A 15,122-nucleotide genomic window follows, 5' to 3' on the forward strand; every position below is an offset into this window, starting at 1 on the left:
TATGCTATGCTATGCTATGCTAAGTCACTTCAGTCGTGTCCGACTCTGTGTGACCCCAGAGACGGCAGCCCACCAGGCTCCCCCGTCCCTGAGATTCTCCAGGCAAGAACACTGGAGTGAGTTGCCATTTCCTTCTCCAACGCATGAAAGTGAAAAGTGAAAGTGAAGTTGCTCAGTCGTGTCTGACTCTTAGTGACCCCATGGACTGCAGCCTACCAGGCTCCTCTGTCCATGGGATTTTCCAGGCAAGAGTACTGGAGTGGGGTGCCATTGCCTTCTCCAGGGCTATATAATAGACCTAAATTAGATTGCTCTTTCTGTCATAGTAAGACCATACTGCCATCTATGGTCTTACTATGGTTCCAAGAAAAAAGGGTTACTTTCTCTCTTCTCCTACTCCAGGGCTATATAATAGCCCAAGTAGAGAACATGAGCCAGTTTAAGTCAGTCACAAACAGGCCAAATTCTTGACTCAAAATATATCTGCTTGGAATATGCAGAAGGCCTTGTGGTCAAGTAAACCTGGCATCTGGTCACTCTCCAGCCATATGATTTGGGGAAAATGACATAATCTCCTTTTGGTTTCTCATTCTTCAGATGACTTTTGCCAAAGTCAGCATGTTTCAAAGACTTTAAGTAGAAAAAGTATTTTTGTTAAAGACTAATTTTTTTTAGATATTTGCAATGAAAAGAGCTGGTCTCAAGGGTACCATTCCACATTTCATAATGGAAAGAAATACATAAAACTATTTAAAAATCTTTCATAACAGATATTCAATACCTTTATTGTGGAGGAAAAGATACAAAAATATAACATTCCCAAAAGCACAACTCTTAAAATGCTGGTTTTATTACAGGACTCAAAACTTTAATGGCATTCCCATAATACAGTCAGAAAGTAGAACAAGCCCTAAAAAAAAAAGCAAAAATGCCAAGATCTTCTCCAACCACAATTATTTTTAATCCATGAAACAGAATTTCCTTACAAATTAAGTAGTTTTTATAGTAATGACATTTATCATTGATGTCATCTGTTTAATATATGACTATAGTCAGAAGGGAAGTTGGCCCTGTTATTTTTCCAGAAATTGAAAAATGTACCATCATTAAGATAAGGAAGAGAAAGATTTGTATCCGTGTTTTGGGGATGTGTAAGGTGAGACTGGAGTCTCACAGTTGGAGAATTTATGGATATTGCTGGAGGAACTGGAGATGCTCTCTAGTAAGCGGGTAATCCCTCTTCCCCGAACACTGCTGTTTTGGCCAGCGATTTTCACCCCAGATGGGTAGTCACCTAGGATATTAAAAATACAAGAAAAGAAATGTAGCAATTTTACAGTCTTATTATAAACAGCTTCCTCAGTTGATTCATCCAACTGCACGCCTTTCACTAAACCATGATTAAACAGATCATCAAAAGGGGAGATGATTCTTAGAGTAGATGCCAAAAGGCTGAACATTCTTTTTAAGTCCTGGAAATCTTAATTGAAGTTCTTCAGGGACCATTTGAAAATTCATGTCACTAGCTTTTTTAAACTTTCCCATTTCCTCAAAGACACCCTCACATCAAAACTATAAAACAATAGCTGCTACAAGAGTAACAGGCTTTATTTTAAATGCCCTGAACAAAATTCTGAAGAGTAAGTTAAATTTTATCAAAGTGATAAAAAGCCACACATATCCAAATGAAGTGCTTTTGACAGGTAAAACTCCCAATTCAAAATTCTGATGTCCTAAAGCCAATCTGGAATTGGTTTAAGTACCATACCCTGGGATCTTAGAAAGACCCTAACTTTTTGAGGTGCCTTATTAAACATAAGATGCTTACCAGTGGGTGTGTTTGATCTTTGTTCTTGATTAGAAGAGCTGAAATGAGAGAATCCTGGACTCTCAACCCTTAGCTTCTATAAGTAAAAAGCAACCAACAAACAAACAAAAAACAGTGGGAAACATTTACTTCTTATTACTGGATCATCTACTTCAAATTACTCCTTAAATACAAACTAACACCCACTTTCCAATGTCTAATCAACTTTTGAAGAGTACTGTTGTAAAAGGGAAAGCAGAAGGAAATCTTCGAGGGGGTAATTATAGCATAAAAAAGGGTTTTTATTTTTAAATATGAGATCATACAATGTTTCTAACAAGAATGACTCAGAAAAGAAAGAAACCCTAGTGATGAAGGAAACAGTATAAAACCATTAGAGCCATGTCCTTAGGTAGGTGAGAGAATGAGATATATAGAAATAGAAGGATTAGCCTTAGATAGAAACATAGACAATTCATGCATTAAAGCAGAGTATATGGTGAATGTAATGGTGGGAATACATGGAAAACCTCTTGATTGCTTCTATTTCCTCGGAGAAGGAGGGGATAAAAGCGTCAGCTAGAACAAGGATGAAGGAAGAGGTGATGGAAGTTTGAAGTGAGCAAAGATGAGAAATAACTGTCTAGGAGAGAGGAAGATTAATCAAACCAGAGAAATGGACAACTGCCACGCACTGCTAAGGGCTCACTTGAAGTTGGTGTTGATAGATATTCAATACCACCAGTCAGTATGGTAGTTTCTTTTCAAATGTATAAGAACAGAGTAGGTAAAAAGCTGATTTAATCAGGGTTGGTGTTTATTAACCAAGTATGATGAAGAATGAAAGGCCAATGGAGTTGACAGTGCAAGTGAGTGGAAATAACAGAGCAAGGAATCTAAACAGGGAAGGATGGAGGTGAAGGGCAAGGTGAGGAGAGAGTGCAGCACTGTCCACGTGTGAATGGACCCCCAGAGTTGTGCAATGCAGTGACTCTGCGAAGGAGGGCTTCCGCACAGTGGGGACATAGAAGGTCTCAGTCAAGGTGAAGGAGCTGTTGGCACTGAGGTACCAGAGAAAGACAGCGGTAGTAGGAGAGTAGGATGCTTGAAACTGAGATTGTGGGAAGATGCCACTGGGACCTAGACTATCATGGGAGTGGATATTTGATGGATGGCAGGAGATAGTACCACTGGAGAAGTACCACTGCCTGCAATGCAGGAGATCTGGGTTTGATGCCTGGACTGGGAAGATCCCCTAGAGAAGGGAAAGTCTACCCACTCCAGTATTCTGGCCTGGAGAATTCCATGGACTATATATATAGTCCATGGGGTCGCAAAGAGTTGGACACGACTGAGCAACTTTCACTTTCTTTCACTGTACATTATCAGGTGTTTAGCAGGCTTACTGGTGTCTACTCACTAGATGCCAGCAGCACCCCCTTCCCAGCTGTAACAACCAAAAATGTCTCCAAGTGTTGCCAAATGTCTCCTGAACGGCACAAAAATGGGTCCTAGTGAAGAATTACTGCGCTAAGGGTTAACAATACAGAAAGAGAACAGTTTTGCCCAGATTTTAAAATTATCACACAACTAAGACAGACTTTTGGGGGGGTTGACGTTTCTGAGTTTTAACAAAGAGATCTGTGAAACCACCACGGCAATTAGGAGACAGAGCCATCCTATCACCTCAAAAACCTTCCTCACACTATCCCTTTTACAGACACACCCTCTCCCACCTGCTAGGAGCCACTGACATGTCCATCATTATCATCTGTATTTTCAAGAATGTCACATAAATGGAATCATACAGTATATAACCTTTTGAGACTGCTGCTTTTGCTAAGCATAAGTAGTGCCTTTGAGATTGATACTAATAGTTATTTGTATCAATCATTCATTACATTTTGGGGTTCCCCTTTCACTATTTTATTGACTATTTTAAAATAACAATACTTATTTATTATCTACTATATTCTAAGGCAGAATTCTTAGTACTTTCGTATACTGCTACATTCAACCCTACAACTACTAGTTCATTATTATTATTGTTCTACAGTTAAGAAATCACAGAAAGTTCAAATAACTCGCAGTCACACAGCCTATATGTAGCAGAGCCTGAAGTGAAATTCAGGAATTCTAACTAGAGAGCCCATACTCTTAACTGCTATGCTTTCAGTAGTATAGCGAGGCCTATGAGTAAGTAAATAGCAAGGAGGGAAGAGAGGTGGTAGAGAAATTATATTAGCCTCTAATCAAATCCTGAATCAGGTCTTGTACTTAAAATATCTACTTCAAAAATGTGTATCATATAATTTTTTGAATAAATGTTTGAATGTGTTTTGTATAAAGACTAATGCCAAATGTCCCCCAGAGGAAAAAATATACCAGGAAAGAAAATGATCTTATGCAAAATTCAACTGGATTAAAAACTGATATTCCATGAAGGATTAAAAAAACTTCTAAGAGAAGAGAGAACCAAAAAAGGAAAGCTCGTTATCTGTTATGGACCAGGACCACACTGAGCAGGACATAAGAAACTAGCAGCAACCAGAGTCAGCTCCGTACCTGGTAACGCCCTGCATCCAACACAACCATTTTGGGTGTCACACTATTGCTGGCCTCGTAATCTTGAAGCGGTACATGAGCCTCTGTGAGCTGGATTCCAAAGAGAGTGGCTAGAGAATTACTGATGCAGTACCTTTAAAAAAGGAATTCAAAATGTTCATTATCAGAATCTTATCTAATTCATTTAAACAGCAGTCACATTTTAAAAATTTCTAACAAAGTATGTGAGAGATATTGTAAATCTGGGAAAAAATATATTTAGAGATGTGAATAAAAATGGGAATTGGTAGCAGGATGTCCATAAAATTGGACATCAGTGGTAACCAATACTTTGATTAGCAAATATAATATCAGCCTCATTATGAAAGAACAGGAATGAGGGTAAAGATTACCAGAATTCTCATATATTTAAGTCAGCAAGGAACAACACCAGAAGGAGGGCTAATACTTAAACACTTATTCATTCTCAGACCAACTATCAGCAGCTGTATAAAGTCATCAACAGAGCACCTAGAGATCTGAGGCTGCAAGTACTTTCCTGACAAAAGGAGGAGAAAAGGGTCTGTATTTTTTGAGCACCTTCACAAGGAAGTGCTGTTCCTAATGACAGTAGGGGATTTTGCTTTCCTATTGGAATCCTAGAAGGAAAAATTCAGCTTAAGTGCCTCTGAAGGGTCAGTCAAATTGCTCAGGTGGTAACTATAACCAACAAGTAGTAACAGTGATAATAAAAGTAACATGATTTTAAAAAGCGCTTGTTTTAAAAGGGAACTGTGGAAACAGAGGAGAAGAGTGATGCATCCTGTATGTCAAAGCAACAAGGCAAGTTGCAAAGAATTCAATGCAGATTAGAGTATTATGAAGACACTCCTAACTTACGCAATTTTCTTGCAAACAGCTAAAGCACAGAAGAGAATATCATTTTCTTCATGCCACTTGCACCTGTACAAAAAAAGACTTTAATATCCTGATCTAATGAGTTTTCATGTGCTAAATTTCAACCTTACTTAGGGTCAGTTTTTCTTAAATGATTTCAATTATTACTCAAATACTAAAATTTCTAATTTAACATACAAAAATAAGATTTTTAAAAAAACAAGTTTTTTACATTACTTCCTCAGATTCAGATTCATGATATATTGCAAATAACACACAACTATAAAAAGACAAATTTTACCTGGAAATAAAATGAGAGTTCAGGAGACATTTAGTGACTATGGTTAGCAAGCATTCATAAAACAAGCATTTACTGAATACATACTACTTACCAGGCTTGTTCTAGGCATTAGGGATACAGCATTGAGTGAAACACACTTAGGCATACAAAACTTACTTTCTAATGGGGAAGTCAGATTAAAGATATGTAGATATAACATATAGTAAGTTAGATGATAAGTTCTAAGAAGGAAAAAAAAAACAAAAAGGTGATATGAAATGCTACAGAAGGGTGACATTTTAGATAAGTTAGGCAGGGAAGGTACGACTAGAAAGGGGATGTTTAAGTGAAGACTTCAGGCAGTGATGTTAAAATGACCAACAACATACATACAAGAACCACTATAAACCTGCATATATCTTTCCCCTGAGTGCCAAAGTCTATTGAGACTCAGAACAGCATTACCTGCATAATACTGGGTTGGCCAAAAAGTTTGGGGCTTTCTGAAAGATGAACAAACTGTTTGGCCAATCCAGTAGGAGGCTTGCCTCAACTTAGCATGAATCTCCATTTAAAAATTATAAACAGGGTAAACAGTAAGTACTGCATGTCTATCTACTAACCACTAAAGATAAGGAGAAGGAAATAATCTCATTTATCATTACATCAAAAAGAACAAAAAATACCTAAAAATAAACCTACCTAAGGAGGCAAAAGGACTGAAGTTCAAAAACTAGAAGATACTGATTAAAAAATCTACGATGACATCAACAAACAGAAAGATAAACCATATTATTGGACTGGAAGAATCAATATTGTCAAAATACCACCTCAGTCTACTGATTCAACACAATCCCTGTCAAATTACCAATGGAAGATCAAGAACAAAAGACTTAATATTTTATGGAAATACAAAAGACCCCAAACAGCCAAAGCAATCCTGAGAGAAAAACAGAGCTGGAGAAATAAGATTCCTTGATTCAGACTATACTATAAAGCTACAGTCATCATGAACAGTATGAAAGGGCAAAAAGATATGACGTTGAGAGATGAACTCCCCAGCTGGGTAGGTGCCCTATATGCTACTGGGAAGAGTGGAGCAATAGCTCGAGAAGTAATGAAGAGGCTGAGCCAAAGCGGAAACAATGCCCAGCGATGGATGTGTCTGGTGGTAAAAGTCAAGTCCGATGCTATAAAAAACAATAATGCATAGGAACCTGAAATGTTAGGTCCATGAGTTAAGATTAAATGAATGTGGTCAAACAGAAGATGGCAAAACTGAACATTAGAAAGCAGTAAACTAAAATGGAAGGGAATGCGCGAATTTAATTCAGATGATCATTATATCTAAAACTGTGGGCAAGAATCCCTTAAAGGAATGGAGTAGCCCTCATAATCAACAAAGGAGTCCAAAATGCAGTACTTGGTGTCATTTCAAAAATGCTAGAATGATCTCAGCTCGCTTCCAAGGCAAACCATTCAATATCACAGTTCAGTTCAGTTGCTCAGTTGTGTCTGACTCTTTGCGACCCCATGAATTGCAGCACGCCAGGCCTCCTCCCTATCCATCACCAACTCCAGGAGTTCACTTAAACTCACGTCCATCGAGTCGGTGATGCCATCCAGCCATCTCATCCTCTGTCGTCCCCTTCTCCTCTTGCCCCCAATCCCTCCCAGCACCAGGGTCTTTTCCAATGAGTCAACTCTTCACATGAAGTGACCAAAGTATTGGAGTTTCAGCTTTAGCATCAGTCCTTCCAATGAACACCCAGGACTGATCTCCTTTAGGATGGACTGGTTGGATCTCCTTGCAGTCCAAGGGACTCTCAAGAGTCTTCTCCAACACCACAGTTCAAAAGCATCAATTCTTTGGTGCTCAGCTTTCACCACAGTCCCAACTCTCACATCCGTACATGACCACTGGAAAAACCATAGCCTTGACTAGATGGACCTTTGTTGGCAAAGTAATAGCTCTGCTTTTCAATATGCTATCTAGGTTGGTCGTAACTTTCCTTCCAAGGAGTAAGCGTCTTTTAATTTCATGGCTTCAATCACCATCTGCAGTCATTCTGAAGCCACCAAAAATAAAGTCTGACACAGTTTCCACTGTTTCCCCATCTATTTCCCATGAAGTGATGGGACCAGATGCCATGATCTTAGTTTTCTGAATGTTGAGTTTTAAGCCAACTTTTTCACTCTCCTCTTTCACCTTCATCAAGAGGCTCTTTAGTTCCTCTTCACTTTCTGCCATAAGGGTGGTGTCGTCTGCATATCTGAGGTTATTGATATTTCTCCCAGCAATCTTGATTCCAGCTTGTGTTTCTTCCAGCCCAGCGTTTCTCATGATGTAATCTGAATGTAAGTTAAATAAGCAGGGTGACAATACACAGCCTTGACGTACTCCTTTTCCTATTTGGAACCAGTCTGTTGTCCAAATCAAAGACCCAATCACTGATGCTGAAGAACATGAAGCTGAACAGTTCTATGATGGCCTACAGAACCTACTGGAACTAACACCCAAAAAGGTGTCCTTTCATCACAGGGGACTGGAATGCAGAAGGAAGTCACCTGGAATTACAGGCAAGTTTGACCTTGGAGTACAAAATGAAGCAGGGCAAAGGCTAACAGAGTTTTGCCAAGAGAACACACTGGTCATAGAAAACACTCTTTTCCAGCAACACAAGAGGCAATTCCACACATGGACATCACCAGATGGTCAATACTGACATCAGACTGATTATATTCTTTGTAGCCAAAGATGGAGAAGCTCTATACAGTCAGCAAAAACAAGACCTGGAGCTGACTATGGTTCAGATCATAAGCTCCTTATAGCAAAATTCAGGCTCAAGCTGAATAAAGTAGGGAGAACCACCAAGACATTCAGGTATGACCTAAATCAAATCCCTTATGCTTATACAGTGGAGGTGATTAACCGACTCAAGGGACCAGATCTGGTAGAGGAGTGCCTGAAGAACTATGGATGGAGGTTCATGACACTGTACAGGAGGTGGTGACCAAAACCATCCCCAAGAAAGAGAAATGCAAAAAGGCAAAATGGTTGTCTGAGGAGGCCTTACAAATAGCTGAGAAAAGAAGTGAAAGGCAAAGGAGAAAGGGAAAGATATACCCAACTGAATGCAGAGTTCCAGATAATAGTAAGGAGATATAAGAAAGCCTTCTTAAGTGAGCAATGCAAAGAAATAGAGGAAAATAACAGAATGGGAAAGACTAGAGATCTCTTTAAGCAAAATGGAGGCATTTCATGCAAAGGGGAACATTTCATGCACAGATGGGCACAATAAAGGACAAAAACGGCAAGGACCTAACAGAAGCAGAAGAGGTTGAGAAGAGGTGACAAGACTACACAGAAGATCTGTAAAAAAAAGCTCTTAATGAGCCAGATAACTATGATGGTGTGATCACTCACCTAGAGCTAGACATCCTGGAGTGTGAAGTCAAGTGGGCCTTAGAAAGCATTACTATGAACAAAGCTAGTGGAGGTGATGCATTTCCAGCTACGCTATTTCAAATCCTTAAAGATGATGTTTTGAAAGTGATGCACTCATTATGCCAGCAAATTTGGAAAACTCAGCAGTGGCCACGGGAGTGGAAAATGTCAGTTTTCATTCCAATCCCAAAGAAAGGCAATGCCAAAGAATGTACAATTACTGTACAATTGTACTCATTTTACATGCCAGCTAGATTATGCTCAAAATCCTTCAAGCTAGACTTCAAGAGTATGTGAATTGAGAACTTCCAGATGTACAAGCTGGATCTGGAAAAGGCAGAGGAACCAGATCTCAAATTGCCAACATACTCTGGATCATAGAAAAAGCAAGGGAATTAAAAAAAAAACACCTACTTCTGCTTCTCTGACTATGCTAAAGCCTTTGACTGTGTGTATCACAACAAACTGGAATATTCTTAATGAGATGGGAATCTCAGACCACATTACACGCCTCCTGAGAAACCTGTACACACGACAAGAAACAACAGTTAGAACTGAACATGGAACAATGGACTGGTTCCAAATTAGGAAAGGACTATGTCAAGACTATATGCTGTCACACTGCTGATTTAACTTACAAAACAGAGTACATCCTGCAAAATGCTGGGGTGGATGAATCACAACCTGGAATCAAGATTGCTGGGAGAAATATCAACAACGACAGGTTTGCAGATGATGCCACTTTGACAGCAGAAAGTGAAGAGGAACTGAAGAGCCTCTTGATGAAGGTGAAAGAGGGGAGTGAAAAAGCTGGCTTGAAACTCAACATGCAAAAACAAAGATCATGACATCCAGTCCCATCACTTCATGGCAAACAGATGGGTAAACAGTGGAAACAGTGACAGACTATTTTCTTGGGCTCCAAATCACTGCAGACGGTGACTGCAGCCACAAAATTAACAGATGCTTGCTCTCAGGAAGAATAGTTACGATAAACCTGCTGCTGCTAAGCTGCTAAGTCACTTCAGTGGTGTCCGACTCTGTGGGACCCCATAGACCGCAGCCCACCAGGCTCCCCCGTCCCTGGGATTCTCCAGGCAAGAACACTGGAGTGGGTTGCCATTTCCTTCTCCAATGCATGAAAGTGAAAAGTGAAAGTGAAGTCGCTCAGTCGTGTCTGACTCCTAGCGACCCCATGGACTGCAGTCTACCAGGCTCCTCCATCCATGGGATTTTCCAGGCAAGAGTACTGGAGTGGGGTGCCATCGCCTTCTCACAACAAACCTAGACAGTGTATTAAAAAGCATAGAAATCACTTTGCTGACAAAGGTCCATCTGGTCAAAGCTATGGTTTTTCCAGTACTCATGTATGGATGTGAGAGTTGAACCATTAGGAAGGCTGAGTGCTGAAGAAATCGATGCCTTTGAACTGTGGAGAAGACCCTTGAGAGTCCTTTGGACATCAATGAGATCAAACCAGTCAATCCTAAAGGAAATCAACCTTGAATATGCTAAAGCTCCAATACTTTGGGCACCTGATGTGAAGAGTCAACTCACTGGAAAGACCCTGATTCTGGGGAAGATTGAGGGCAAAGGAGAAACAGAAACAGAGGATAAGATGGTTGGATGGCATCACTGACTCAATGGACATGAGTTTGAGCAAACTCTGGGAGATAGTGAAGGACAGGGACACCTGGAGTGCTGCAGTCCATGGGAGTGCATACAGTTGGACACGACTTAGCGACTAAACAGTAACAACAACAATAAATGGCGCAAGTAGAGAGTTATAGATCAACTGAACAGGATAGAAAGCCCAGAAGTAAACCCACACACCTAGGATCAATTAATTTACAGCAGGAGGCAAAAGAGAACCCCATGAACAGTATGAAAAGGCAAAAAGACAGGACATTGAAAGAGGAACTCCCCAGCTTAGCAGGTACCCAATATGCCACTGGAGATCAGTGGAGAAATAACTCCAGAAAGAATGAAGAGATGGAGCCAAAGCAAAAACAACACCCCATTTTGGATGTGACTGGTGATGGAGGTAAGGTTTGAAGCTGTAAAGAGCAATACTGCATAGGAACCTGGAATCTTAGGTCCATGAATCAAGGTAAATTGGAAGTGGTCAAACCGGAGATGGCAAGACTGAACATTGATTTTAGGAATCAATGAACTAAAATGAACTGGAATGGGTGAATTTAACTCAGATGACTATTATATCTATTACTGTGGGCAAGAATCCCTTAGAAGAAATGAAGTAGCCATCATAGTCAACAAAAGAGTCTGAAATGCAGTACTTGGATGCAATCTCAAAAATGAAAGAATGACCTATGTTCATTTCCAAGGCAAACCATTCAATATTACAGTAATACTAGTCTATGCCCCGACCAGTAATGCTGAAGAAGCTGGAGTAGAACAGCTCTATGAAGACCTACAAGACTTTCTAGAACACCCAAAAAAGATGTCCTTTTCATTATAGGGACTGGAATGAAAAAGTAGCAAGTTAAGAAATACCTGGAGTAACAGGCAAATTTTGCCTTGGAGTACAGAATGAAGTAGCTGCTGCTGCTAAGTCGCTTCAGTCGTGTCCAACTCTGTGGGACCCCATAGATGGCAGCCCACAAGGCTCCTCTGTCCCTGGGATCCTCCAGGCAAGAATACTGGAGTGGGTTGCCATTTCCTTGTCCAATAGAATGAAGTAGAGCAAAGGCTAATAGAAGTCTGCCAAGAAAACACACTGGTCATAGCAAACACCCTCTTCCAACAACACAGAAGACTCTACACATGGACATCACCAGATGGTCAACACCGAAATCAGATTGATTATATTCTTTGCAGCCAAACATGGAGAAGCTCTATACAGTCAGCAAAAACAAAACTGGGAGCTGACTGTGGCTCAGATCATGAACTCTTCATTGCCAAATTCAGACTTAACTTGAAGAAAGTAGGGAAAACCATTAGACCATTTAGGTACGACCTAAATCAAATCCCTTATGATTATACAGTGGAAGTGAGAAATAGATTCAAGGGATTAGATATGATAGAGTGCCTGATGAACTATGGATGGAGGTGCATAACACTGTACAGGAGGCAGTGATCAAGACCATCCCTAAGAAAAAGAAATGCATAAAGCAAAATGGTTGTCTGAGGAGGCCTTACAAATAGCTATGAAAAGAAGAGAAGTGAAAGGCAAAGGAGAAAATGAAAGATACACCCATCTAAATGGAGAGTTCCAAAGAAAGGCAAGGAGTGATAAGAAAGCCTTCCTCAGTGATCAGTGCAAAGAAATAGAGGAAAACAATAGAATGGGAAAGACTAGAGATTTCTTCAAGAAAATTAGAGATACCAAGGGAGCATTTCATGCAAAGATGGGCACAATAAAGGATAGAAATGGTATGGACCTAACAGAAGCAGAAGATATTAAGAAGAGGTGGCAAGAACACACAGAAGAACTGTACAAAAAAGATCTTTAAGACTAAGATAATCACGATGGTGTGATCACTCACCTAGAGCCAAACATCCTGGAATGAGAAGTCAAGTGGGCCTTAGGAAGTATCACTACGAACAAAGCTAGTGGAGGTGATGCAATTCCAACTGAGCTATTTCAAATCCTAAAAGATGATCCTGTGAAAGTGCTGCACTCAATATGCCAGCAAATTTGGAAAACTCAGCAGTGGCCATGGGACTATAAAAGGTTAGTTTTCATTCCAATCCCAAAGAAAGGCAATGCCAAAGAATGCTCAAACTACTGCACAATTGCATTCATCTCACACGCTAGTAAAGTAATGCTCAAAATTCTCCAAGCCAGGCTTCAACAGTACGTGAACTGTGGACTTCCAGATGTTCAAGCTGGATTTAGAAAAGGCAGAGGAACCAGAGATCAAATTGCCAACAGTTGCTGGATCATGGAAAAAGCAAGAGAGTTGCAGAAAAACATCTATTTCTGCTTTATTGACTATGCCAAAGCCTTTGACTTTGTGGATCACAATAAACTGTGGACAATTCTGAAAGAGATGGGAATACCAGTCCAACTGGCCTGCCTCCTGAGAAATCTGAGTGCAGGTCAAGAAGCAACAGTTAGAACTGGACATGGAACAGATTGGTTCCAAATCGGGAAAGGAGTACATCAATGCTGTATATTGTCACCCAGCTTATTTAACTTATATGCAGAGTACATCATGAGAAATGCTGGACTGGATGAAGCACAAGCTGGAATCAAGATTGCAGGGAGAAATATCAGTAACCTCAGATACGCAGATGACACCACCCTTATGGCAGAGTGAAGAGGAGGAACCAAAGAGCCTCTTGATAAAAGTGAAAGAGGAGAGTGAAAAAGTTGGCTTAAAACTCAACATTCAGAAAACTAAGATCATGGCATCTGGTCCCATCACTTCATGGCAAATAGATGGGAAAACAGTGGAAACAGTGACAAGACTTTATTTTGGGGGTCTCTAAAATCACTGCAGATGGTGACTGCAGCCACGAAATTAAAAGACGCTTACTCCTTGGAAGGAAAGTTACGACCAACCTAGATAGCATATTGAAAAGCAGAGACATACTTTGCCAACAATGGTCTGTCTAGTCAAAGCTATGGTTTTTCCAGTAACCATGTATGGATGTGCGAGTTGGACTATGAAGAAAGCTGAGCACGGAAGAACTGATGCTTTGAACTGTAGTGTTGGAGAAGACTCTTGAGAGTCTCTTGGACTGCAAGGAGATCCAACAAGTCCATCCTAAAGGAAATCAGTCCTGAATATTCATTGGAAGGACTGATGTTGAAGCTGAAACTCCAATACTTTGGCCACCTGATGCGAAGAACTGACTCATTGGAAAAGACTCTGATGCTGGGAAAGATTGAAGGCAGGAGGAGAAGGGGACGACAGAGGGTGAGACGGTTGGATGGCATCACCGACTCAGTGTACATGAGTTTGAGTAAACTCTGGAAGTTGGTGATGGACAGGGAGGCCTGGCGTGCTACAGTCCATGGAGTTGCAAAGAGTTGGACACAATTGAGCAACTGAACTGAACTGAAGGAGACAAAAATATATAATGGAGAAAAGATAGTCTCTTCATTGAGAGGTGCTGGGAAAACTGGAATGTAAAGGAAATGAAAGTAGAACATTCTCTAACATCATACATAAAAATAAAGTAAAATGGATTAAAGACCTCAATGTAAGACCAACTATTATAAAACTTAGAGGAAAACACAGGTAGAACAACTCTGACATAAAAATCACCGCAATCTCTCTTCTGACCCACCTCATAAACAAAATAAAAACAAAAAGAACAACTGGGACCTAATGAAACCTAAAAGTTTTTGTACAGCAAAGAAAGTCATAAACAAGACAAAAAGACAATACCCAGAATATGAGAAAATATTTGCAAACAAAGCAATCAACAAGGGATTAATCTTCAAAATATACAAACAGCTCTTGACAGTTCAGTATCAAAACCAAACAACCTAATCAAAAAAATGGGCAGAAGACCTAAACAGAAAGTTCTCCAAAGAAGACATAAAGATGGCCAACAAACACATTAAAAGATGCTCAATATCACTAACTATTGGAGAAATGCAAAGCAAAACTATGAAGAGATTTCATCTCACAATGGTCAGAATGGCCATTATCAAAAATTCTACAAACAATAAATGCTGGAGAGGGTGTGGAGAAAAGGGAACGCTCATACACTGTTGGTGGGGAATGTAAGTTGGTATAACCACTTTGGAGAAGAGGATGGACGTTCCTTAAATATGCTAAAGACAGACCTACCATACGATCCTACAATCCCACTCCTGGGCATATTTCCAGAGTAAACGATATTTCAGAAAGATATTTGTGCCCCAATGTTCACTGCAGCACTATTTCCAACAGCCAAGACACAGAAGCAACCTAAATGTCCATTAACAGAAGACTGGACAAAGATGTGATACATACACACAATGAAATATTACTCAGCCATAAAGAATGAAATGATGCCATTTGCAGTAACATGGCCTAGATATTACCAAGTGAAGTAAGCCAGAGAAAGGCAAATATTGTATGACATCTGCCCATATAAGCATATGTAGAATCTAAAAAAAAATATTAAAATGTACTTATTTATAAAACAGAAACAGACACACGGAGCTAGAAAATAAGAAAGCTGTG

General features: G+C 39.9%; 1 protein-coding gene across 1 annotated transcript in view; it reads right to left on the reverse strand.

Annotated features, from left to right (window-relative positions):
- Positions 1–749: 749 nt before the first annotated feature.
- Positions 750–15,122, reverse strand: part of MAEL (maelstrom spermatogenic transposon silencer) — a 54,683-nt gene continuing 40,310 nt past the window's right edge. Inside the window, exons 9-12 of the mRNA XM_055587192.1 lie at positions 5,252–5,314; positions 4,373–4,505; positions 1,829–1,904; positions 750–1,294 (exon numbers count right to left, since the gene is read on the reverse strand). Of these exons, the coding sequence (XP_055443167.1) occupies positions 1,107–1,294; positions 1,829–1,904; positions 4,373–4,505; positions 5,252–5,314 (460 nt within the window). The 3' untranslated portion in view covers positions 750–1,106. The remainder of the gene's footprint in view (positions 1,295–1,828; positions 1,905–4,372; positions 4,506–5,251; positions 5,315–15,122) is intronic.

The sequence above is a fragment of the Bubalus kerabau genome, chromosome 6 (genome assembly GCF_029407905.1).
Source record: "Bubalus kerabau isolate K-KA32 ecotype Philippines breed swamp buffalo chromosome 6, PCC_UOA_SB_1v2, whole genome shotgun sequence".
NCBI lineage: Eukaryota > Metazoa > Chordata > Mammalia > Artiodactyla > Bovidae > Bubalus > Bubalus kerabau.